Source organism: Aspergillus candidus (genome assembly GCF_002847045.1).
Source record: "Aspergillus candidus strain CBS 102.13 unplaced genomic scaffold BDW47scaffold_15, whole genome shotgun sequence".
NCBI classification, from domain to species: domain Eukaryota; kingdom Fungi; phylum Ascomycota; class Eurotiomycetes; order Eurotiales; family Aspergillaceae; genus Aspergillus; species Aspergillus candidus.
The window spans coordinates 425,268-449,693 of NW_020194020.1; the positions used below are offsets into that span (position 1 = coordinate 425,268).

Genomic DNA, 24,426 nt, shown 5'->3' on the forward strand with positions numbered 1-24,426 from the left:
GCCAAGTCTTCCGATTCGGCTCCAGCCCAATTCCAACGTTCGCGCCTTCCGATCTCCAGAAAGACCACCGTCGCCCCTCTCTTCCCTTTCCTTTCCACGGGACATCATGATGAGCTGTTCAAGCTGTTCCTGAAATCCATTCAAGCGCCTCAGACATGCCGGTATAACGGTCCTCTATATGCCAACACCTACACAACTCCTGCCCTTCCACCGTTCCACCATTCTCTGGCTGTCCGGCACAGTCGCAACTTTCGCACCCGATAGAGGAACCAATCGTAACGACCCGGTCAATGCGGATTGCCGCCCAGCGACCGGAGTATACTGAAGCGTACATATACTTGGCGTCTTCCAGGTACTCTCCTTGCGAAGGGGTGCTTCCATGTACATGGTAGGACGATTTCAGCCGATGTTTGCGCAGTCGCCGACGGGCGTCTCAGAAAAGTCCAGATTGCAATACATGTGACCAAACAACTGGCAGCAGGCTTGCTCGCAGTTTTTGGCCTTCCGGGCCCAGTTCCCATCCTATTTGCGCTCGCAGTCATTGCTGAGTGTCGAACCCTTGGATACGCAACCCTCTTAATTTGATGCGCCCATATCTTCCGTCTTCGGTTCCTACATTTTCCAACAGCGACAGCAGAGGAGGATCAGCGTCTCGCGCAATACTGAAGATACAAGACCACAACACGCAAGTGTGGTAGAAAGCTCGTTATAACATTGGGGGCCTGGTGTCCCTCGTTGTTACATTCTACACTAGTTGTTCGACGGATTGCAATGTCGGTGGAGCCTGCCTCGTGCTTCACGGATGATGATATAGTTGATTCCAAAACCTACAGCAGACGCTCATCTGTATCTGAGGCGGAGTTAATCGATCGACAATTGAGTCATTTGAAAGAGGAGATCCTTCCGTTCTACCCTTTCCTCCTTACCGTTCCTACTGATGTGCCCTTTCGCCTTGGGGGGCGTTTTGTTAACAATTGGGCAGTGGGTAATGACGGGCCATTTACTCCCGACGAACAGCAACTTCAATACATGACGTTTCTAACACATCAAGAAGGCGAATCTTTACTTGTTCCTGTTGGCGATTGGTCGGACGAGTCAGGGAACGCCATGCCCGACCAGCGTTCAGGGCCTGAAAGCACCACGAGCACACCACCAAGCGGATCTGTCAAGCCAAAGATCACCTTGAATGATTATAGGAGCAAACGAAAGAACGGCGCTTCATTATCGCCTAGCTCCAAAGAAACAAAGCAAGGCGTCTCAATGACGCACCCTATCGAGGCTAACCAACGACACCTCGCCGTCCGTTCACCGAGAAGCAATCCCAAGAGGTTAACCGAAAGAATATCACCTTCTCAACATGCGCGCACAGATCCTGAGAAAGCGGAGCGCAAGCGACCGTTTGGGAGCGACCATGAACCGTTGAAACCCCAGGAAAGGAAGCCCCCACAAAATGTTTCTCCAAAAAAACCGAGATTATCACCCGCAAGCCCATCGGGACCAGTCAGAAACGACGGCGCGAACTGCGATGGACTCCCGGCTCTACTGTCACCTACTCTTCCACCAGCATCGGGCAGTCCTCGACTACCTCAGCTATTATCCCCGACCCTCCCTCCCCATATCGAGAAAGAACTTGCCAACCTCGGCGAAGAGCCTTTGACCATCGATCCGTCACAACAAAAAAATACACCAAGTGGCGATAACTTGAAAGCGAAACACCCAAAAATTAGGCATTCTGACCATGTTACCCCGCAGATTCACCACACGCCCGCTGGTGATTTGCAGAGCCCGCGGAGTAATTTCACAAAACAAACATCCGACAAACGTCTCTCTAGTGGCGTGGACCTTCTAAGCCCCCGTTCCTCGCAGAGTATCAAGGCCGAGTCTTGCCAGGTCGACGAGCAGCCCTCGCAGGCAAACTACCCGAGGACCGTGGGTCGTAATACTGTGGTCAAACAGCAGCTCATTGTGAGATTGAAGTATGGAAAATTGAACAAGAAACGTGTTGAAGCACTTCTCAAATTCTCTGGCAAGAGAAAGCCGGCACCGTCAAACTCGCCCAGAAAAGAACCTTCCGACGACGAGTCTCTGTGGGAGACAAAACCCGACCCGATCACGACAAAAGCCCCGGTTCCTACCCATGTCGATCGCAAAATCCAGCAGACACCTGGAATCTCCAAACATGCAGGAGCCATTTCCACTAGGGGAAGTCCGAAGGAACCAAGACTTCCTGCCCCAGAAAAACCAAGGACGCCAATTCCCGGATTACCGAGTAACGCGCCCCATAAGCAAGACAGAATGAAGCAGATATCGATGACGCCGGTGAGAGATCACCGGAGTCAAGCACATCGCCCAGACACGGCTGGTCTTGAGGCTAGAAGTGCCCATTCCGCCGTGAAAACCTCGTTTGGCGACCCGAGGTCTTCTGCGGCTAACGCCCCTCCGCAATCATCCAACCACGCGTCTTCACGAACTGGCGAGCGGAAGAGTTGGAAAGACGAATATCAAAAACACGGGAATCTCGGTCGGGAGCTGAAACATGCTGCGGAACGACATACCGCCAAAGACGATGTTACTGACGCTGATGAAAAGCTTGCTGTCGCTACGGCTATCGAAGCTATCCTATGCTTTATACTGGCCTTTGTTGCTGATGATCAGCACAAGCTTTTGTCTCGTCAGACTGGTGATTCATCAACTTGGCTATCTATCATTGCATACTGGCGTGTGGTGAAAAAGAATAGTATCCCGTATCCCCGACTTTACAGCCTTTGTCTACTCCTCGGTGCTGTATCATACAGTACAATTCACGCTCTTGACCTAGAGCGACTTACCGTCACTCCGCTCCCATGGGAGTCCACACATGTGTCGACTCAAGGTAGCAACGGAAACAATGTCGCGTCGGACGAGAATAGAAGGTACCAGAGGGAATTGACTGACTTGAAGAAACGACTCCCGGATGTTTATAAAAAGTCACAGAAACTCTGGCTCGAAGGGTCACGGGCGCTCCCCGAAGATGTTCTTATTCATGAATTTCCCGATACTTGGTCCAAGCGCTCTATGGATTACTCCCAGCAGGGAATCTTGCAATTGAAAGCTGGTGACTTTGCAGGGGAGTTTTTCCTGCCGGTTGGGAGGATTACTTCACCCGTAGAAATGGTGCGCTTTGGCTACGTTATGCTGAAGGAATGGTGTGCCAAAGAGAATGTCGGCTGGAGTGGTCGGCTGAGGCTGTGACCGTCAAGCTTTCTTCATTTTCACTCTACCTCTCGACATAATACAATCCCTTTCTTATTGATGGTCTTTGTTGTTCTCCATTGGTGTTCTAAGGCTTGGTGATGGAGCGTTTCGCATATGATTGTGGTTTACTGTAGCTTTTGTCATGCCATGCTACCACAGGCTACATATTAGAAGATTCATATAGTTTGTATCTGACAGGTGCTCGTCCATATAGTATTTCCATGTGCCAGCAATCTAGAGCCCGTATGGAGGACTCTCAAAGGCATGCCGTGATAACATTATTTTGTTGCTTGCCCATGGCTTTTGTCCGTACTTACACTGCAACAACATATAATTGCCCTCTACTAGAGGAAGCAATCCATTTGACAGACTATCTAGAAATATAAAAACGAATAACCCCAAAGTTCCGAGAAAAAACCTAGCAATGAATTTGAAACAACCAATGCGGAAACATAACCCCAGCTAGGCGAATGCAATGCGCAGTATATCACCAATGGTGGGACTTACGATACCGGGAAATAATTTGCACACTCAGTCTTCAAACGCTCAAGTCCATGCAGACATTTCTTCATTATCAAATGAGCGACGCAGGAAAAGAATAATAATTGTTCATCGCTTCGAAATTCGTCAACCATGAGCCCCCGGAACAGCACCAAGTTGATCATCTGGGCACCATTAAGCTCTTTCATCATAAAAACATCCATAATAGAGGCGTGAAGTGGATAAGACTGTAGTCGAAATGCTCAAGCCTCAGCTTGATTAAAGCCAGGTCTCTCCTCGGGGGACTGTGCGCCGAATAGCCAACCCGCTTCTCGACAATACCTTGCTTCTCGATTGTAGGTTCCGACTTCACTGCACCAGCAGATAACCAGGGCATCTACAATATCTGCAATCACACCCTCTATAGCACCAAGGATGCTCCAGCCAATTGTTCCAGCAATTAGCCCGACCACGTACGCATACATACTGCCGCTGTGGCCTGTGCCGCCAGCTCCGGACACGCCAAAGCTCCGCGCAGTAGTCACCCAGCCCCCAAACCCAAGCGCAAGGGACATCATAAAACGTGCAGCGTGAAGGATGAGTTTTGAAAGTCGATAAGCAAGAAGAGGGGAAACACCTCCCCGAGACCAAGCAAAAGACTGGGGATGAAGTGGCGACGTAGCCAATGAAGCTGATATGTTCGTCATTTGCGTGAGACCACGAGCCGACACAGTAAGTGGTTGAGAATGGATTGCGGCGTAAGTTATGACAAGAGGGTCTATGAGAGCGGTAATGGGGGTAGGAACAAGTGAAAACGCGAACAAGCTCAAAATTGAGTTCACGCGTCTCGGAAGCAACAAAAAGGGGAGTCGAATCAATAGTGTCATCAGTCTGGAGAAGCAAATCGTACCAAACAGTTTCGAGAGTGTGTGCCCGATGGCTGCCTGGACTATTTGTCGCGATGCCGGGGCGGGTGCCGCAAGGCGATGGAAATACCACTGGCTCACTGTTGCAGCGGTCACTGCACGCTGCATACCGGCAATGACCCCCAGTGACCATATGTACACAGCAACAAAGTAGATTGCCAGCCACCAACTGCTAAGGTTGACGACAAATGACTTTGAACCAGACAAATGTCCACCGAGAAACACTCTGGTGAACATGAAGATCCACACCCATGTCCAGGAGACTATGAGAACGAGAACTCCAAGGCCCAGGGTTAGAAGTTCGGCGTTCGCAGTGAGAATCCGACAGGCAAGCTCTAGAATCCCGGCGGCCTTACCTATAACATGGCGGCCTCGAACAACATTGTAGATCCACACGCTAGCCATGATGAAGGGAACGATAGACCCACATCTCATGACCTTGTCCTGTAGGCTAGTTCCGCCCCACGCACCTTTGAAACTTGAAATAAATGGATAGAGTGAGAATGAATATAGGATAGCAGGAACGGCGAATATAACCACATAAACCAGTTGCCTAACGTAGGACCGTAAGAAGGCAAGCCAGAGCAATGATACGAGCACCGAAACAACGGTATAGCTCCCAAGAAGTTTGAACGAGCCGTGGATGGTCAAATACACCGTATCCCCCCATCTTGACTTGTCTCCGGAAGGAGCGGATGTATGGAGGTAGATGAGGAAAGACGTAGCAAAAAGACAAGCCAAGGATATCAAGAAAAGATTTCCCCAGAAGAGATCTTGAGCGGGGGATTCAACACTGGTCGGTGTAATTGGCGGTTGGTGCGATTCGGCTGGGCTTGTGGGTCGATGGCCGTCTACTAGTATTTCATTTTGGTTTCCTGTTGGTGTAAAATAGGTATCTATCCCAAAACGACCCTTGGCCGATTGCGGCTGCTCTCGAAATCGTTGCACCGAAGGGGGAGGTTCGTCATCAAAATCGACGGTCTCATGAGTATCAGCATCGGATTTCAAGGTATCTTCAAGCCGTATATCGATCAGTTCTTCTTTGGTCTGGTTATCCTTTTGGCCCACGTCTCTGTTAGCAATTGCCTTGGCCAGAGGCGAAACAGCCACACTCCGCGTCCCATACCCCGATGGTCTTCTGGTCCAACGAGCATCGTTTACCGAAAAGTTGCCAGATATATTATGAGGTAGAGCATCATTTCCACCTAAAGAGGAGTTTCGGTCATCATCTTCATCGACCTCCGAAGATTCCCTCAAGTCACTGCTACCAAAATGCCGCCTCGACTTCTGCAAGGCATAAAAATCTGCTATTTCACGCTCGTGCTCAGCTTCATCATCCTCCTCTCTGAAATCGTCGGTTGCACTGTGAAACAGTGGTGCTGGTTGTATTATTTTGCGAGAGCTAAAGTGAAAGTTGGAAGCCTGGGATGCAGTCGGTTGATAAGGGTCGGGGTTCCCTTGATGTAAGAAGGAATGTGAAGAGAAACGAGAGGCCACTGGACGAGGCATGAGATAGCCATAGCCCCTTCGATTCGTCTCGTCGGGCTGGAGACCTAGTCGTGACTGTGATTGAGCAAGGAAACGGGATGCATCTGTATATTTTGTGAGCAAACTTAGGGGCACTGGTACGGCGCAGGGGGGGGTAAGTCATGCTTTGGCTTGGACTACTTACATTCAGAAAACATTTCTCCCTGCTACCTGTCTAGTAGCTAAAGTTACTGAGTGCAGTACCACCAATCCTCTACAGTCGGTTTGGATTTCAGGAAATGCTGGACAATGAGGCGGTGACCTTCAATACATCTGAGTAACGGCGCTCCACCAAAACGAATGGGGCAAGTTGAGTAAAGAATGGAAGGTAAGTAGATGACCTAGGAGATTATATTTCAAGGATAAAATAAAGCCTTCACACGGAGTGTAAGGGGCGATGCTGCAGTCCAAATGGTGAGGATCAAAAGCCCAAGCCTGGGACGCTGATCATACACTCCTGGAAGAAGACCGAAGGTAAGTTAAGGCGCAAGCGTCATAAGGCAAGGTCACGGCGATAGATGACTCAGCAAACGACCGCGGTGCAACTGCTAACTGGGTTAATCCACCCCAACCCAATCCACCCATTCCAGCGGGCCATGTGTCACCCATGCTCAATCAGGATTAGCAAAATAGCTAGGTAGGTAATATATAGGAAGCTATATATTGCCGAAGCAGTTCAGCTTTGCTGCACTCATCCTGCAAACTTGTGAGGTATACTTTTGGTGTCTAGTATTTGCCTCCCGAACTGGTATACGTCATACGATCGCCTGGAGATCACGGAGCTTGGAACGCTGGATATCCACAGGCCCGACTATTTGCGACCGCATAGTATGAGCTCTCTGGACGTTTGAAGGAGCTGGTATCGGTTGTCTTGAGCATACCTTTCATAAGCCTATCGGGCCTGAGATCTTTTCGGCACTCATGTCACAGCCATGGGATTACATCGCTAAACTTGTCTGTATTGGTGATTCTGGGACTGGGAAGTCGAGTGTGAGTGCTTTCTTTTCCAGCCGCCTGCCCAACAGGGAGCGGGCCACTCACGTTGTTGGCATTGACATATTCTCTTAGTTGACCGTTCGGCTTTGTGAAGGACGCTTTTCACCATCCCATGACGTTACAATTGGTGTTGAGTTCGGGTCACGCATTGTTCCAGTTGGTCCGCCCGCTTCGAGGAGTTTAGGATTGGAAGCAGACAAACCTTCCTTTAGCATCCCATCGTCTACTAGTCCCTCTCCACTGCGTGCCCTACCTGACACCTCGAAAGACCACACGGTCACCGGCCTCCCATCCCCACCACAGAAGACGGCGGAACGTCAAAAAAGGATGAAACTGTCGCTTTGGGATACGGCTGGCCAAGAGACTTATAAGTCCATAACTCGCTCCTATTTTCGAGGTGCTTCTGGAGCTCTCCTGGTCTTCGACATAACGCGGCCTGCCACATTCGTTTCATGTACCCAATGGCTCCAAGACTTGAGACAGATTGCTGAAGAAGGGATCGTGGTCATTCTTGTTGGCAACAAAAGCGATCTCGTGGAAGATGACTCGGTTCGAGCCAAGGGCCGAATTACTAGGCAAGAAGCAGAGGAATGGTGTTACAGGAACAATGTCGTTGGATATGTTGAGACTAGCGCAAAATCCGGCGACGGCGTTGAACGTGCCTTTCTCGAGACAGCCGAGCGGATTTACCGCAACATAGAGGCGGGTAAATATGACTTGAACGACCGGAGAAGTGGGGTCAAAGGGTTTGGTGCGACAGGCCAAACAAGCAATGGGAGCCCAAACACTGTTGTTACCTTGGGTCTGAACGATGCAATGCGTAGGGGTGGGAATGGCTGGGCTGGGAACTGCTGCTAAATCATGGCAGCTTATGAGAATGTGCTTTTCCTTTGTTTTACGATTATATCCATTGACATAATACTCTATGGGCTACCGGAGGTCACTTGGTCTACCACACTTTGTTGTTTGGGCCATCGATTAGGATATACAAAAGAGGTTATACATAATGGGTGGTTTAACAAGTGCAGCGTACAAGCTCGATGGCCCGAGAACTAGGGTGTACATAAATGTCACTGACAGCCACAAGCAGTATGTTGTACGAAATTGAATTTTGGCACATGTACCCAACGACATTTGCCAACCTTCCAAATGGCAGGGAACAATTTAAAATTCACATTAGACAACTATTGAAAAACAGGGCAAGATCCTTGCCGAGAAAGGGAGAAGAGTGTAGGTTGTTGGATAGAATAACAACAGACATAAGCCAGTTTTAATTCGAAATTCGCCAGCCGCTCAGCCAATTCAGATGAGCCCAGTTCTGACTTGGACCCTCCATACCAAAGACGATCACCCTGAAATGAACGAACATCCCAACAACAATGATATACAGTGATGTATATAGTATCCAACGGATACGGTTGTTCATTGATTGGGTGAGCCAGTCAATACAGAAACCGAAAGTTAGGATGGCATAGTAAAGAGCAGGGTAGTAATGGTGAACGTATGTCACTCGCGCCATTACAACAAACGGGAGGTAATGGAGGACCCATCCAATGACTGGGTACAATCCAGCATAATGGATAAAATCGATATCCGCTTGTGAAAGCTCTTTATAACCTCGCTGCCAGCGCACAAGATACCATAGGACCAAAAGCCCGAAGACAACAAGACTCGCTGTGCTCCCCCAGTAGACGGCCGGGTTTCCAAGGAGGTAATACTTGATAATGTTGTCATCCCAAGAGCACATACGAAGTCCAACATTCAGGATTGGCCATTGCCAGAATTTCGAGGCAAGATCATCTTGCTTGTCGGGATCAGGGACAAGTGCGTTATTAGATGTCATCATTGCAACATTCAGATGAATGAAGTCCTTCAAGAATGGGGATTTATAAGACCCCGGATCGCTTGGCGGCACTGCATGAAAATCATTAATCAAGAAGAACGAAGAAAGGACGAGGGAATGATGAATGAAACTCACGCTTCTCATTGAAGTGGGACTCAACATTCCAATGTGTGTAGACATCGGAGGGTTTATTCTCCTTCACGCATGTTGTTTCGATTTGTTTGAACCCCCACTGCGGAAGGTTGACATTGCCAGCACGTAGATAGCATCCGAGAACAGGATGTCGCAAGCGAAACGACGTTGTCAAAGTTCGGATTCTGCTTCTATCCCTCGACGCAACATCATCCACAACCTCTACAGCCCAATGGTCCTTATCGTCGCCGATGGTAATGTTACCGTAAGAGGAAACTTCATGATGAGACTTGGTAACTGGGGCAGCGATGGCATGCGAGTGCAAGTTTCGCCCTGTTTGGCCATGGATTAGACGAATCACGTCCCTGTCGCCCACAAACTTCAGGGGGTTGGAAGGGTCGAAATCGGGCTCCTGGCGGTTGGGATAAATAAACCAGTCATTGTTTGCATCTTTGTGGTGATAACAGGTCACTTGTTGCTGTTTAGATCCCTCCGGATAAGTCTGAATATGTGAATGAAGAAGACCACCACCGTAGCCCATATTCTTGAGAGTGACCCTCGATCCGAGAGCTATCTCAAGGGGACTGTCTTTGCCAACTTCGGTGCCTTTCAAATTCGCCTGGAAAAGAGAACTCATCTGGGCGTCGCCAGGTCCGCTGTTCTCCAGGATCAAGAAATGTGCGTAAAACGATAATACGTAAACCAAGGCGGGTACAACAATCAGGCCTACTACACGAGCGGCGATATGCTTGCCTAGCACAGCCTAGAAACTCTTTAGTGGTGAACGTAACTGCAGCGCGCTTTGAAGACTGACCTTCGGCATCTTCAAATCACCAAACTTGGTCCATAAATCCTCAACGGTATAGAGGCCAACGATCGCTGTGCAAAAGAGCCCTACCCACTTCACGCTGCATACACACCCGATGTTGATGCCCGTCAAGAAGAGCCAGAAAAACCACCCCGGTGTAAAGCTGGCATGCCGTAGTCGGTGGAATTTGGCCCAACAGAATGTTGTTGTAAAAGTAAAGCACAAGAGCATAGAGTCGAGTAACACGAATCTCGAAATGGTGGCATACGAATTTTCGAAAAGTACCATCAGACTGACGAGCCAAACAGTGGCCCTGCGAAGACCAAGTTCTCGAGCGGTAAAGTATGCCAGCGGTACGCATACTACTCCGAAAGCCGCATTGAAAATGCGCATGAATGTATAATTGACCTCCTCTGGGTATGTTTCGCCCGACTTAAATGGGAATGACCCGTTGTAGCCGGCGAGGAGACCAGACAAACCCACCAACATTTTTCCCAATGGAGGATGAACATCGAAGTAGAACTCGCGTTTCAGGTAGTGAGAGCCGAACTTGCCGAAGCTGCAAATGAGAAAAGATGACATGAGAATTGCGCTGCGAAATAGGCGGGGACCGGTTCTTACTGTGCTTCATCCCAGGTGACGATGTTTGAGCGACCAATGCGGTACATGCGCGTGAAGATTGATAGAGCGGTTAAGAGAATAGGCACAAGAACAGGCTCCCAGCTGTCCAAGGCAGAGAGGTATGAATGAGACTGCGACATAAATCAGTTGGCATTGTTCGTGGCTGATCAAACATCGAGTTGCTGTAAAAAGGAAAAAAGGCGATACCTTAGGCTTTGCTTTCTTGTCATATTCGTGGGCTTCACTGACAACCTTCCCGGTCTTTTCCTCTAGGTGTGGAAGGTTTCTTTGACGGAGACCAGGGGCTAGATCGGTGCCGGTACTTGAGGCAACATCGGCTTCCGTCATGGTGAAAAGGCGATTCTCCTGCACTGGCCCAAGCGATCAGAAGCTGGTCGGATTTTGGATTTAATGGAACTAACGGATAAATTGGTGATCGACTGGGGTAGTCCAGATATTAAAGGTACAGACAAAGGAAAAGGTCAAAGGAAAGAAGGGAAGAGAGATGTCAGGGGGGCAATCGGTGGGCGTCAATCAGAGAATCAGATCATCTCTAACCGCATCAATCGCGTATGGTCAATTCCCCGGTGGCAGGGAGCGTCTGGGCCGTTTCTGGTCGTATGGATGGGGTTTTATATAATTGAAAAAAAAAAAATAAAATAAAATAAAATAAAATAAATAAATATTCGACGGAATAAACGAGAGGAAGGCAAGAGAGAGCGACCTTGCGGTAGGTAGATGATATGGAAAGACCTGGGCGGAAATGCAAATGGAAAGTTGGCCTGGAGATAGCACGGAAAAACCGGGCGTGCCTTGCTGTCCTCCGGAGCTTGTTACCGCGCCCCGCCTCAGCTTCTAGTCCTTCCGAGACATCCAACCTAGTAACTTACTCCTAAAACCTAGTGCAGTGGTACCGACCTGGTAATTGATTTGCTAGTAGCTGATGGATGTCGAAATTCGCCCGCCATTTATGTAACTAACGCATTTATACAAGGAGCTTATACTTGAGGATCCAGGTCGCCAAGCTAGATAGCTACTATCTTAAGGAAGTCCTGCAGGCCGCAGCACAGTCTGTGGTTAGTGGACAACCACCAGATAGAGAGAAAGCTTGAAAGGGAACAAAAAGCCTCCGTGTCCGCAAAAGTATGTTGTTTAAGATAACAAATAGTGAGTATAAGTCTTCACGAGGCTAATCTAACCTCAAACGAGCATCAAACGAACTTTTCGAGATGCTTGGTTAGGTTTGTTTATTGTTCTTACACACAGGGCGAAAGTTTCTAGTGGTAAAATGACATAAGCTGAAAAATACAAGGAATCTTGTGGCGCGGCCTTACCTCCTGGACCTTACTACCACCTTTACATGTCACCCAAAACAACCATGGACAGGTGCGGAGCGAAGCCTTTGGCCATAGTTTTTGGATCATCGATTTCTGAACAAATAACCCATACACACCTTCTAACATGATATAAACCCTGGCGTGGTTTTTTTTGCCTACGATTGGAAAGCCAGTGCCCGTGAACGAAAAGACCACGTAACATTGTTAATATGCGGCATAGACATTCTCCAGCAGCTGAGGGGAGACATCAATTCGTGGACTGTGAGTCCAAGTTCGATTTTGTGGAATGTCAAGCAGTGTCAACCCTCCCATTGATGTCCGCTGGTGGACTTCAACCCCCCGTTATGGTCACTTTACCGATCAGCACACATCTGAACCTGCGCTACTTGAAGGAATAACATCATCTGTGTACTCGGTAATTTCGGATTTCATCCATCTACATTTCCTCTATCTAGTCAGAAAATCGCGATGCAATGGATAGAAAGCAGACAGAGTGACAACCATGTGATTATTGGGACAAAACAGTAACATTGAGTCCTAGACAGACACAACGAAAAAAGAGATGACGGAAAAGACGCAAGATTGGAAGCATTATAGCTGGTAAAGCAGACCTAGGAAACTGCTGCGACATGATGATTGCCGTATATCACTCGTTTTCTTCCTGGTCGAGACGTCTATATTCGTCGCCTTGTGCTCGCCGCTTTGAATTTTTGTGTCGGTTGACCATACTTGATATCCAGCCGCCGAGACCTTCGGACCTGTTGTCACGGCTTCCCTGAGGCACCTGTCGCGCATATTTGCCAGCACCATCAGCAGATATATTCGGTGGGTTGATATCTAGACCGGGTATGGCACTATCCGCCGCAGACTGGCCATATTGCCGTCTAATATCGAGTGAAGGAATCGGCGAACCGGCACTCATAAGCGAGTCACGCTCTCCCTGTGTGACTGGTGTGGGCATGGCAGTCGTTGCATCTCCAAATAACAAATCCATGTCCTCTAAGCGAACGCCGCTGGTCTCTGGGTACAAGAAATAAACTAGACAAGTGGGTTAGTGAATACTCGACGACTAATACACAGAGTGGGTACCCACCAAGAACAAAACTACACGCACAAAAGAATGCGTGGATAAGGTAGAGTCGCCACTTTACAGCAGCTTGTAGAACTGGTGTCACCTCTCCAACCAGCCAGTTGAATGCCCAGTTTGAAGCGGTGCTGAGACTGGCACCCTTGGCACGGATGCTCAGCGGTAAGATTTCAGGAGGATATAGCCACGGTATGGGGCCCCAAGATGCACCGAAGGCAGCATTATAGACCATGACGAGAATCACCGTAAGGGTTGGCGTCGCTGCCACATCAATGAAGATGAAATAGGATATCAAGGAAAGCGAAATGATCATTGCAATTGCTCCCGAAAGTAATATTGGCCGTCGCCCCCAACGGTCAACAAGGTACCAAGGGGGCACTGTGGATGCGAGATACGAGAGTGAATTGATCCCTGTCATCAAGATAGCATCGCGGCCTGCCCAACCGGCTGATTCGAAGACAAGAGGAGCGTAATATGATATCACGTTGATACCATTGAGTTGGGCCAACGCCTGCGCGGACATTGCTATGAGCACCCGTTTTTGGTATCGTTTGAACATGTCGGAATACGATCGCTCGCCTTCTTGTCGTTGCAGAAGAACATCCATTTTTATATCTCTGTATTCTTTTCTAGCCTTGTCATTATGCAAATCTCCTTTTCCGTAGAGATTGGCGATGACTACCATGCCTTCTTCATCATGGTCGTTGTCCAACAGCCATCTAATTCGGTGTGAGGATCATATGCTGGCTAGAAGATAGGGGACTTTTGCAACTTACCTGGGTGATTCACAGATGACGAGGCTCCCTACTCCAAGAAGGGCACCCATGATGCACTGGCACAGCAGCGGCAGGCGCCATGAGTTATTGCCCTCAATGTAACTACAAAAGTAATCGACCCAAACACTGGCAGCATAGCCAGAAATATTACCGGTGAACTCTATACACGCGAGCTTTCCTCTGTTGTGGGGAGGCTGTTGGCTGTACGTCAGCAAATGCAATTTGGTACGAGACAGTTGGTCGGGGCTAGAATTACCGATATCTCAGATTGATAGACTGGAACGATTGTCGACAGAGCTCCGACTCCCAAACCTGCAATAATTCGACCTAGCATCATCATTGGTAATCCATTGGCAAAGGTCTGCAGGGCGCCGCCTATGAAAAATACAATAGAACCATAGAGAATGGTTCTACGGCGGCCTATCAAGTCGCCAAGTCGCCCAACAAGTAAAGACGAGATGAATGCACCGACCTCCAAGATCGCGACGACAGTACCGATAGCGGCTCTTGAAGGTTGGTTGAAGTATTCCTTGAAATACCAGCCACTAAAATGTTGTCAGTACCGATACGTCTTCATCTTATTTCGATTGAAACGAACGTTATGATCCCGGACATGACACCTTGGTCGTAGCCAAATAGGAATACACCCAATGAGACAAAGACGCTGGTGAAGTACCTAGATATGATCAGTATGCGAAACGGTTGTCATCCATGCTATACATAATTTCCTTACAGCAACGGTTTTCCAACCAAGCCATGCACCTGGGCTGCTCGCCGGTTGTTGGGAGACATTATGGTGGCCAAAAAGCGCTCAACCCGCGAAATATGCCGAGGTGGTGGTCGAGGTATCTCAATTGACGGTTTCTCTGAGTGAGATTCAACCAGCGCTGTGGTGGGTTCAATCGAATAACGGGCCGGCCTCTGCTGTCTCAAGCGTGTCTTCGTTGCTCTATGGCTAGTGAGATCACGGTCTAGAGAACAATCCCGGAGGGGATCCTCCGCATCAAGAAGTTGTTCTGCTAGGTCACCAGTGTCGATCCAAGTTGAGGATTCGGACTCAACGGAGTGAGCCGAAGCGGAACGCCGGCTACCTTTCTCACTCGCTGATTCCAGAGCCCCGAGTGACTGGCCAGGCGAAGGCTGTGGTTGAGGATATAGTGAATGCAAGGGGATGGTTAGCGAGATGCGTGGAGACGGCGGTTGTTGAGGAATGATTGCGGTTGTGGTGGGCCGGGTTAGCAGCCCTTCTTGTGGTGCCCTGAACAAACTAAAGCTGGAATAAATGATCAGTGACCAAGGAAAGCTTTCCTTACAGTCCTCCAGACAGATCCTGTCATAACAATCACCACAAAGTCATCTGATGTGGGTGGTTGCTTTGGGGGGATAGTCACAAGAACATGTGCTTCTGGTGGATAAAAAGTCTTGCCAAGATAAGATGATTGACAACGACCAAAACAAGGACCAGTAAAGGAGAAGACAACAGGCAGTGTACAAGGGCACGAGGACTGGATGTGATGGTGCTGGTGCTCAAGAAAGTGTGTCCACGAGACCAGTGGTAGATAACCCAGAGCGACAAACACGATTATCAGCTATACAGCCTAAAGGCGCGAGGTGTGTCAGACGGACGACTCAAGATAATTGGTAGGTGGAATCCAAGGGTATTTAGAATACCAACAAAGCAAAATGTGACATGGAAATATGATTATATGCTGACTATGGAGATATAAAGAGATGCGGACTACGGATACAGGTAGGTGTGCAGAGGACTGGACCACAGTCTCACATAACTGGTACTGGCCGTTCCATATTTACGGGCTTAATTGGGAGGCGGGTTTTGGCTTTCGGTATTATGACCGTTTCCACTGTCAAAGGCTTGGAAAGTTACAAAGGCTCGATCCAACTGGGATTGAACCAACCAGGCTGTTCCACATTCTAGGTTACCTAATTAATCAATCCCCTGGGCTGGGCATGCATGGACTTGATCTTGGGCTTATGACAAGGAGGTGAAGGCAGATTGCCTTGTACGTAATATCCAAAATCTGATCAAGGTTAACAATCATCCAGAGACTCTTTCATCGAGACCTTTAGCTCTTTAGCATGTGATTGCGTAACTAGATGTCACTTTATCTCATACCTGCCTCTTGAGTATTAGTACGTCCTATGTTATTATGGACCCCTACTCCAAACTACGAACAAGACCAGGAGTACCTAACGCTTAACAACAATGATATCAGTGCCGAGACAGCATAGACGGTCGTAGCCAAAATTGCGGAGCTGAAGCGGAGCAATTGTATCATCGTATTGCTCAAAGACCTGCCCGTCACGGACCCGCACCCGCACCCGCTTCTCCCCCCACCGAAAGAGATCATTGGGCCAGCCCTGGCTCACAAGGGACCCCCCAAGAGAAAGGGAACCCAAAGTCACTCAGAAACATCACCTTATATATCCAGAGCCAAGAGCAATCACCGCTTTTGAATAAGACCACCCCTTCTAAGTAGATTTTCTCGGTTTTTTCCCCAAAGTATGTTTCTAAATATTTCAGTGAATACAGGGGTTTATTCTATTCTATTTCATTTCATTTTATTTGTTTTCTTTTGTGTCGAGGTGGCACCATGAAAGGTGCTTACAAGGGAAGCTATCTTGACACCAAATACGCTCCGAAGCAGCTTGCAGCTCGGCGTGGTTATGGGAGAAGATCAACGGAGAGACGTCTCCGACCCATGCTGACCATTTTCCAGGGGCTAACTCTGTCTGACTTGCGCCGACCTTTTCCAGAACCATACTGAACTACAACACCCTCCGAAGTACCTCTTTTGGCGGGATGATCGGATATATAAAGCAATTCGAATGAGCAATACTTGATAATTCATATACTATGTAGATAGCACAGAGTCAGTAGTCAGGGCAGATTAAGTTGGTCGATATCTGTTCATTGGTCACTCCGATTCCGACAACCATCATGTGGGTAGTAAGTATAAGGAGAGGCTCATGTTAAGAGGATTTCATATCCGTCCTTCTGAATATATATAGGTTCTGCCATGATAGCATACCTACGACGGACTAACTCGAAAATAACTAGGCCAGCACTTGTGCTAGGAACTTGGCGAAGGGCACTTCTTCCAAAGCCGCGATACAGCCAACGACTCCAACCCCCGGCTCTTAAAGCTCTCCTTTTGCATCGCTTGTATGTTTCCTGGTACGCAAGATAGTAGAGTCGCAGCATCCGGTTCCTCGAGGGATGAAGACTCGCCTGATGGTCAAGATATTCCAACCTTGCAACATGGATATCCTGTATGAGACTCAGTGGATGCTGTATTACTTGCTGGGCAACAGATGCTGCAATGCCAGCAAGCATCAAAAAGCACGGCTCCAGTGTGTAGTGAGGTTTGATAAGAGGTACGTCATGGTTCTCGGACTGAGAAGATTGCAGTGTAGCCACATTTTGTGCCGGTAGTGACCCGTAGTAACCTGTGACAAAGGAATAGTATGCCTGGGATTTGATATATTCGAAGGAGGAGAAGAACACCGCATAACCGAGGGAATCGCGCAAAAACGAGAGACCCCAGCCAGCGAAAACCCCGCGAGCTCCTATCTGTTGGAGTTTGTGCTTGCCATAATGCCACATACTCTGGTACTGGCCCTCGAGGACGTCATTTGCCTTGAAGCGGACTTGGAGAGCGTCCAGAGGTGCAGCCACTACTGACTGGATAGCCCCAGCTGCAAAACCTGCAGCGAACGTATCTGTGGGACTTGGAGGGGGGTATACCCGCTTAACTCCCAATGAAACTGGCTCATACAAGTTACCCAGAACTTGAAGGTAAGAGGTGTATAATACAGCGCCGACGCTGCCTACTATGTCAGATTATATGCCTATCGGGGCAGGAAAATGAGCATACCTAGCATTGGCCAAAAGCGGGGGAAGGACTTGTTTTGGAATAAATTGCCAACCATATACACGAACAGCATGCACGAGTAAGCCGGGAGTAGTGGTGCGGAATGACCAACGACTGTCAGCTGCGTGGGGACTAACAGCTCTAGCAAACGCCTATAACGTGACCACGTCGTATTAAGGGTTAGTCGACAGTGATCGCTATCAAGTCAAAAGAACAGATACCAAAATTACACGAGTGTCTGTGGCATAGGGTTTGGATTATGTACCATGTAACTGAGAAGCTTGATATTAACTCATGATACAACATGCTGTATTAGAGGGCCAGGATTTAATTTCATACTCAACTCGTGTGCGAAAAAAGGCCTTTATCGGAGCTTTGAAATAGAAAGCAACTAATTGGGCACTGAGGGCACGAACACCGGCAGCAGAGGCCCCGGTAGCTGCGTTATTTCGTGGGTTTCTGGGGGAGAGCCCCGGATCTGAGTCTGAGAGGTTGTCATGGGCTGTTGGCTTGGATGTTTCCTGAGAAGCCATTGTTACCCCTAGTATAAACTTATATTAGTTGATTCAAAAAACATGGAAAAGTGTAGCAAAATGAGAGTGAATTCTAGGTTAAAAGCACCTATCTGTATGCAGTGAAATACCTGCCAGAATACTAAGGACAATCAGACACTGATCAGAATACCAGCATTATTATTTGTACAGTATTCAAAAGAAGAACAGTGATAATTAGTCACAAAAAGACACAGAGACCCTTTGTAATCTCAACATATTTCACAGTTGATAAACATCTGAAGTATATGTGTTTAAGTGTACTTATAAAAACTTATAGCCATGCAAGGATAGAGAAGGTTTAACATCTGGTTATGGTAGTCAGCTAAACAAACAATGCAAATATTGCAAATATTGCAAACAGCTTGCGACGAACCTATTTCGCTGGAACGCGACCAAGTCGCGTTCACCCGAGCCATTCAAACCAGAATCCGTCACTCTTTCTATTCGCACAAAACTACCATCTGACACCCTTTCCAGCAACAATCCCTTTTTATACCACAGTTCAGAAAGGCCAAGTGCCAATACAAAGTTTTTTTCTTCGTGAGAGGGAGAGTGCTTATTCGAGAATTCAGTTCTGGCATAGATATCACGTTTTGGCGTTCTCCCAGACCATTTACCACCGATAGCCTGAGCATTCGGGGGCGCCTTGGTCGTTTACAATGGCTGACGAGATTGTGATTGACAAAGCTGTATTTTTCAATCGACTATCAAGCTTCTACGCAGCATGGAAGGCCGACAAACGATCAAGCAACACTGCGTTCAGTGGTGTTGGGTCCATCATTATCCTCATGGGGAAAACAGATGAGGCTAATAGTTTCCAAAAAAATAATGCTATGCATGTAGGGCTATCCTTTTCCCGTTTTCTTGATCGTTGTCGCGGCTCTGACTGATCATCTTGTTCAATCATATTAGTTTTGGCTTCTAGGTTACGAATTTCCTGCGACACTAATGATCTTCACAACAGAGATGATGTATGTCGTAACGACTGCAAAAAAAGGTATGCCCAAGAATCATGGTTTTTAGAACAGATTATCCTGACTTTGCCGTCCACTCCTAGCCAAACATCTTGAACCATTGAAAGGGGGCAAAATTCCAGTGGAAATCTTGGTGGTGACCAAAGATGCAGCGGAGAAAACCAAGATATTCGAAAAATGTATTGATATAGTCAAGGGTGCTGGTGTAAGTTATTTCAAACTGAAAATCGGATTGCGGTTATTAACTGTTATGTGAAGAAAAGGGTTGGTGTGTTGCCAAAGGATACTACGACTGGTCCATTCGCGGAAGACTGGAAGCAAACTTTTAAGGATGCATCGAAAGAAATGGAAGAAATTGACATTTCTTCAGCCCTTTCGTCTGCCGCCTTCTCGATCAAGGATACTGATGAATTGGTGGGTTCCCTCTTCCATCCTCTCCCGCCCAAAAAAGAAAGAAAATCGAGCAGAAAATTAAGGGCAGATAATATGTGTGTTGCTACACGGTTACTAATAGCATCACTCATGAAGGTATCCATTCGCAATGCCTCGAGAGCCTGTAGTGGTTTGATGTCCGAATACTTCGTCGACGAGATGTCTCGACTACTTGACGAAGAGAAGCAAATGACTCACAAGGCCCTTTCTATGCGCATTGATGCCAAGATCGACGACACCAAATTTTTCAATAAGCTCGCAAAACTACCGTCGGAGTTCGATCCTCAGCAAATCGATTGGGCTTATGGACCCGTTATCCAGAGTGGGGGAAATTACGACCTCAAACTTACAGCTCAGCCTGATAACAAAAATCTCCAGCCCGGGATTATAATTGCCGGGTTCGGAATTCGTTACAAAACTTACAGCTCAATCATTGCACGTACTTATTTGGTGGATCCGAGCAAATCACAGGAAGCAAATTACGCTTTCCTGTTGAATCTCCATGAAACAATCATCAAAGATATCCGTGACGGGGCAATCGCCAAGGATATCTATGCAAGAGCAGTTGGTATAGTCCGAACCAAGAAGCCTGAGTTAGAAAATCACTTTGTCAAAAATGTGGGGTCTGGCATTGGAATCGAGCTCAGGGATTCGAACATGTTGCTCAATGGCAAAAACAACAGGGTTCTCAAAAGTGGCATGACTCTTTCTGTCACGGTTGGAATAACCGATGTGAAGAACACGGATTCCAAAGACAAAACGAAAACCATTTACTCGATGGTGATCACTGATACCATCCGTGTTGGAGAGCATGGTCCTCATGTGTTTACCAAGGATGCAGGCGTCGACATGGACTCTGTATCGTTTTATTTTGGAGACGAGGAAGAACCACAGAAACCAGCCAAAGAGAAGAAAGAGATCAAGTCCAGCGCTATCGCTGGTCGGAATGTGACTCGCACCAAACTACGTGCCGAACGACCCACTCAAATCAACGAAGGAGCGGAGGCTCGACGACGCGAGCACCAGAAGGAGTTGGCTGGCAAGAAGACAAGGGAGGGCCTCGAACGATTCACTGGCACAACAGGGGATGACAATGGCATCTCCCAAAAGAAATTCAAGCGGTTCGAGTCCTACAAACGAGATAATCAACTACCAACCCGAGTGAAGGACCTCACTATCTATGTTGATCACAAAGCCTCGACTGTCATTGTTCCCATAATGGGTCGGCCAGTACCTTTCCACATCAGCACCATAAAAAATGCCAGCAAAAGCGACGAGGGGGAATATGCATATCTACGAATAAATTTCCTCTCTCCCGGGCAGGGCGTTGGAAGGAAAGACGACCAGCCTTTCGAGGATTTGTCGGCACATTTTTTGAGGAATCTTACTCTTCGTTCTAAGGACAACAATCGTCTTGCTCAAGTCGCCCTGGACATTACAGAACTAAGGAAAAATGCCTTAAGGCGCGAGCAGGAGAAGAAGGAAATGGAAGACGTGGTTGAGCAAGATAAGCTCATGGAAATCAGAAGTGAGTAATTTGGATCGTACTATCGCTTGATATGGGCTAACTTGACGGTAGATCGCCGCCCTGTAAAATTGCCCGACGTTTACCTTCGACCACCATTGGACGGAAAACGTGTTCCTGGTGAAGTGGAGATACATCAAAATGGACTACGATATATGTCGCCCTTCCGAAATGAACATGTTGACGTGCTTTTTAGCAATGTGAAACATTTGTTCTTCCAGCCTTGTGCCCACGAACTCATCGTTCTGATCCATGTTCACTTGAAAACTCCTATCATGATTGGAAAGAGAAAAACAAGGGACGTACAGTTTTATCGTGAGGCGACAGAAATGCAATTTGATGAAACTGGCAACCGAAGACGAAAACATCGATACGGAGATGAGGAAGAATTCGAGGCTGAACAGGAGGAGAGGCGGCGGAGAGCGGCTTTAGACAGGGAGTTCAAGGCTTTCGCAGAGAAGGTCGCAGATGCTGGTAAAGATGAAGGTGTTGACGTCGATATTCCGTTCAGGGAAATCGGGTTTACTGGTGTTCCCAATCGCTCAAATGTGTTGATTCAGCCAACTACAGATGCTCTCGTGCAGTTAACGGAGCCTCCTTTCCTTGTGATCACCTTGAATGAGATTGAGATTGCTCACCTTGAAAGAGTACAGGTATGTGACATGCAGTCATTATCCGCCTATTGATCAACGGCCATGTTGCTAATTCTCATCAGTTTGGACTCAAAAATTTCGATATGGTCTTCGTGTTCAAAGATTTTCACAGGCCTCCGGTGCACGTCAACACTATTCCAGTTGAATCCTTGGAGGGTGTTAAAGATTGGCTCGATTCTGTTGACATTGCATTCACAGAGGGTCCTTTGAACCTTAATTGGACAACTATAATGAAGACCGTTGTCAGTGATCCTTACGGGTTCTTTGCTGATGGAGGTTGGTCGTTTCTCGCTGCAGAATCGGACTCGGAGGGTGGTTCTGAGGACGAAGAGTCTGCATTCGAGCTATCCGAGTCAGAAATGGCTGCAGCAGATGAGAGCTCCGAAGATGAAAGTGAATTTGATGACGATGCGAGTGCTGAGGCTAGCGAAGATTTCAGTGGGGATGAGGACAGCGGTGAGGACTGGGATGAATTGGAAACGAAGGCTAAAAAGAAGGACAGGGATGGTGATCTTGATGACGACGATCGGGGTAAGAAGCGAAAACGATAAACGTTTATCGCTAGTTGTTCAATCCTCATGCTGTGCTCCGTCTTACTGGTATGGTGGTTTTTGAAGTTTGTCAATTTAGGAGGAAAGTTGAGTAGCCAAGCACGTTGTGCTACATTTCTATGAATGTACTAGATGTTTACTGGTAATTGAGGGGTTATCATCCATATAAAATGCTTGTTATCGTGGATTTATATCTAGGTCTTGATGTCCGTTTACGAACTCGAGCACCTGTGGCATTAAACCCTGCAAGCAAATTGTCCCCTGCTCTGGTGCATTCCGGCCCAATGGTTTAACCTATGTGAGGTTTGCAGCGATCTTTTCGAATGCATGAGGCTTGATCCGGCACTAATAGGTACGATTGAACTATTGATCAAGAGATAGGCCAAGTTTGCCTGCCGCTTCTACCCCTGTAGGCTTGCCAGATGCTGTAGTGTATCTATGTCTTTTCATCTAAAACCCGAAGGGTCTGGAGACATCCGTAGTACCCGTGATGTAATCTGGAAGGGAGATAATTCGACAGAATGACATATACACATGACCGCGCGCATTGAGGTAAAACAGAGCAAAACATAAAGATAAATAAACTCAAAGATCCCACATAGCTTGATGAATTACAAAAGTATCACAGACGAGACACGTGCTGCAAATTATTTCCCCTCCCTCATAGCAGACCACATGCTCCGCATCCGTTTCGCCTGGCCGGGGGTAAATTGTTCATAACAATCGTCAGACGAGTAATCCATGAAATTGTGAATTGCATCGAAGCCGGGTATGTTTGGGCACGAATTCTTCTCAGCGGGACAACCATCCGTTGCCTCGGACTGTTGCGGTGTGTCTGCAACGTAGTCTCCTTCGTTTTCCGAGGCGCAGGACTCCCCCTCAAATATATGCAAAAGGCCATTCCAGTGGCCAATTTCGTGGATTGCAGTTCCACCTTTGTTGTAATGGGCAAGGGAACCGCCTGGCATGGTTTTAGCAAGAACATTGCAACCGTCCTTTGCATAACTAGCACGGGGGGTGCTGGAATTAATGCTAGGGTCAGGCATGGTGCAGAAGCCAAGGATACTAGATGACAATTGGTTTGATATCTCAGACTGACGTTCACTGGGAACGGGTGTGGACCGGCCGTGGCCCTCGGATGATGCGTGAAGATCACTCTGGAAATACACGTTCAGCGTGCTGTAACTTCCCTTGCGAAGGGCATTTTTCATGCCTATTTCATCGTCATTACGAGCCCAAGTGTCATTTACTTCTCGTGTGACTCCCTTTAGCCGATATGATATCGAGGCATTCCTGTAAGCATCTTGCAAGTGCGAAAGCTGCCTGCGGTTAGATTTATATGCAACTGAACAAAACCATGTCTAATTTAAGCTGCGGGCCTTATACTAACCTGCGAAGCAATCATCGTGTCTGATACCAACTCAGCATTTGCTTCGCTACTAACAATATGGAACCAGGTATCGATCTCAATTTGATTCGTTATTTGGCGCTCCGTGTATTCGGAAGCACTATCGTGTTTCGATTCCAGCACGCTTAGATCTTGATGGGCTTTTTTCAAAGACTCCTTTGGAGGACCGGTGGCACAAATTTCTCGTTGATGGAAGCCAAAGGCCCAGCATTGGATCTGGAGGTCGGTTAAGATCAAAAACAGAGTGATCAGTCGTGTAGAGAACGATCGCGCCATGCTGTGCAGAACCTTGGGCTCAACACTGGGCTCAATATACGAATCAAATATTCTCACAGGGTGAATAGGAGGGGGCAGACTCTTATCGATGCCACGGGTTATGTGCGGTATCAAGGCTGTATCCTTGGCCTGAAGCAAAGAATGCCGTAAACCGCAGTTGGAATGCTACAAAGGGTGAGATATTTCCCCTGGAAGAGGGTCTAAGACAAAGATGGAATTAACGCTTAATTACAATAATAAACAAACCCGTCACAGACGGATGAATGCTAGCAAGGGAGAAACAAAAGAAGGGGTGAGACACTTATACCAGACTTTGGCCAGAGGGAAACTCCTCCATTTGACGCCTTCGCCCATTCATGGCAAAACAATCCAAAATTTCAGTGATGTCTCGCC

General features: G+C 47.7%; 8 protein-coding genes across 8 annotated transcripts; 3 read left to right on the forward strand and 5 right to left on the reverse strand.

Moving 5' to 3' along the window:
* Positions 1 to 64: 64 nt before the first annotated feature.
* On the forward strand, positions 65 to 3,380 carry BDW47DRAFT_103876 (uncharacterized protein). The gene has a single exon (XM_024812191.1). It carries the CDS (start codon positions 772 to 774, stop codon positions 3,229 to 3,231), a length of 2,460 nt encoding a protein of 819 aa, XP_024673233.1. The 5' UTR covers positions 65 to 771; the 3' UTR covers positions 3,232 to 3,380.
* Positions 3,381 to 3,645: 265 nt separating this feature from the next.
* On the reverse strand, positions 3,646 to 6,720 carry BDW47DRAFT_103877 (uncharacterized protein). Its single transcript, XM_024812192.1, has 2 exons — positions 6,313 to 6,720; positions 3,646 to 6,232 (listed from the first exon to the last, which is right to left on the reverse strand). Exons 1-2 carry the CDS (start codon positions 6,323 to 6,325, stop codon positions 3,978 to 3,980), a joined length of 2,268 nt encoding a protein of 755 aa, XP_024673234.1. The 5' UTR covers positions 6,326 to 6,720; the 3' UTR covers positions 3,646 to 3,977.
* Positions 6,651 to 8,227, forward strand: BDW47DRAFT_17573 (Rab family GTPase). The gene is made up of 2 exons (XM_024818381.1): positions 6,651 to 7,157; positions 7,236 to 8,227. The coding sequence occupies exons 1-2, from the start codon at positions 7,089 to 7,091 to the stop codon at positions 8,019 to 8,021; spliced, it is 855 nt and encodes a 284-aa protein (XP_024673235.1). The 5' UTR covers positions 6,651 to 7,088; the 3' UTR covers positions 8,022 to 8,227.
* Positions 8,228 to 11,486, reverse strand: pmt2 (protein O-mannosyl transferase). The gene is made up of 7 exons (XM_024818380.1): positions 11,458 to 11,486; positions 10,990 to 11,396; positions 10,775 to 10,933; positions 10,568 to 10,698; positions 9,953 to 10,505; positions 9,142 to 9,901; positions 8,228 to 9,077 (listed from the first exon to the last, which is right to left on the reverse strand). Exons 3-7 carry the CDS (start codon positions 10,913 to 10,915, stop codon positions 8,434 to 8,436), a joined length of 2,229 nt encoding a protein of 742 aa, XP_024673236.1. The 5' UTR covers positions 10,916 to 10,933; positions 10,990 to 11,396; positions 11,458 to 11,486; the 3' UTR covers positions 8,228 to 8,433.
* A 1,005-nt stretch (positions 11,487 to 12,491) lies between these two features.
* On the reverse strand, positions 12,492 to 14,971 carry BDW47DRAFT_17615 (putative MFS monosaccharide transporter). The gene is made up of 6 exons (XM_024818382.1): positions 14,501 to 14,971; positions 14,366 to 14,443; positions 14,024 to 14,312; positions 13,768 to 13,961; positions 12,998 to 13,710; positions 12,492 to 12,942 (listed from the first exon to the last, which is right to left on the reverse strand). Exons 1-6 carry the CDS (start codon positions 14,557 to 14,559, stop codon positions 12,551 to 12,553), a joined length of 1,725 nt encoding a protein of 574 aa, XP_024673237.1. The 5' UTR covers positions 14,560 to 14,971; the 3' UTR covers positions 12,492 to 12,550.
* A 1,781-nt stretch (positions 14,972 to 16,752) lies between these two features.
* Positions 16,753 to 18,447, reverse strand: BDW47DRAFT_103892 (putative mitochondrial carrier protein; the record flags this gene model as incomplete). Its single annotated transcript, XM_024812193.1, has 4 exons — positions 18,000 to 18,447; positions 17,926 to 17,932; positions 17,664 to 17,812; positions 16,753 to 17,612 (listed from the first exon to the last, which is right to left on the reverse strand). Coding segments are annotated over exons 1-4 (1,204 nt in total), but the record flags the coding sequence as incomplete, so codon positions are not given.
* Positions 18,448 to 18,633: 186 nt separating this feature from the next.
* On the forward strand, positions 18,634 to 22,535 carry spt16 (chromatin-remodeling protein SPT16). Its single transcript, XM_024818383.1, has 7 exons — positions 18,634 to 19,053; positions 19,127 to 19,211; positions 19,272 to 19,393; positions 19,447 to 19,602; positions 19,717 to 21,148; positions 21,200 to 21,798; positions 21,861 to 22,535. Exons 1-7 carry the CDS (start codon positions 18,874 to 18,876, stop codon positions 22,347 to 22,349), a joined length of 3,063 nt encoding a protein of 1,020 aa, XP_024673239.1. The 5' UTR covers positions 18,634 to 18,873; the 3' UTR covers positions 22,350 to 22,535.
* A 461-nt stretch (positions 22,536 to 22,996) lies between these two features.
* BDW47DRAFT_116836 (zinc metalloprotease) lies at positions 22,997 to 24,033 on the reverse strand (the record flags this gene model as incomplete). The annotated part of the gene is made up of 2 exons (XM_024814990.1): positions 22,997 to 23,668; positions 23,740 to 24,033. The coding sequence occupies 2 exons, from the start codon at positions 24,031 to 24,033 to the stop codon at positions 22,997 to 22,999; spliced, it is 966 nt and encodes a 321-aa protein (XP_024673240.1).
* Positions 24,034 to 24,426: the final 393 nt, after the last annotated feature.

Coding starts and splice junctions, on each gene's coding strand:
- spt16 (XM_024818383.1), top strand. CDS start 18,874: ATGGCTGACGAGATTGTGATTGACAAAGCTGTATTTTTCAATCGACTA. Junction 19,054..19,126: donor AAAAAAATAATGCTATGCAT/GTAGGGCTATCC, acceptor CAATCATATTAG/TTTTGGCTTCTAGGTTACGA. Junction 21,149..21,199: donor TAAGCTCATGGAAATCAGAA/GTGAGTAATTTG, acceptor ACTTGACGGTAG/ATCGCCGCCCTGTAAAATTG.
- BDW47DRAFT_17573 (XM_024818381.1), top strand. CDS start 7,089: ATGTCACAGCCATGGGATTACATCGCTAAACTTGTCTGTATTGGTGAT. Junction 7,158..7,235: donor CTGGGACTGGGAAGTCGAGT/GTGAGTGCTTTC, acceptor ATATTCTCTTAG/TTGACCGTTCGGCTTTGTGA.
- BDW47DRAFT_103876 (XM_024812191.1), top strand. CDS start 772: ATGTCGGTGGAGCCTGCCTCGTGCTTCACGGATGATGATATAGTTGAT.
- BDW47DRAFT_17615 (XM_024818382.1), bottom strand. CDS start 14,559: ATGTCTCCCAACAACCGGCGAGCAGCCCAGGTGCATGGCTTGGTTGGA. Junction 14,313..14,365: donor GTCATGTCCGGGATCATAAC/GTTCGTTTCAAT, acceptor ACAACATTTTAG/TGGCTGGTATTTCAAGGAAT. Junction 12,943..12,997: donor TGCGTGTAGTTTTGTTCTTG/GTGGGTACCCAC, acceptor CCACTTGTCTAG/TTTATTTCTTGTACCCAGAG.
- pmt2 (XM_024818380.1), bottom strand. CDS start 10,915: ATGACGGAAGCCGATGTTGCCTCAAGTACCGGCACCGATCTAGCCCCT. Junction 9,902..9,952: donor GTGATTTGAAGATGCCGAAG/GTCAGTCTTCAA, acceptor AAGAGTTTCTAG/GCTGTGCTAGGCAAGCATAT. Junction 9,078..9,141: donor GTCCCACTTCAATGAGAAGC/GTGAGTTTCATT, acceptor ATTTTCATGCAG/TGCCGCCAAGCGATCCGGGG.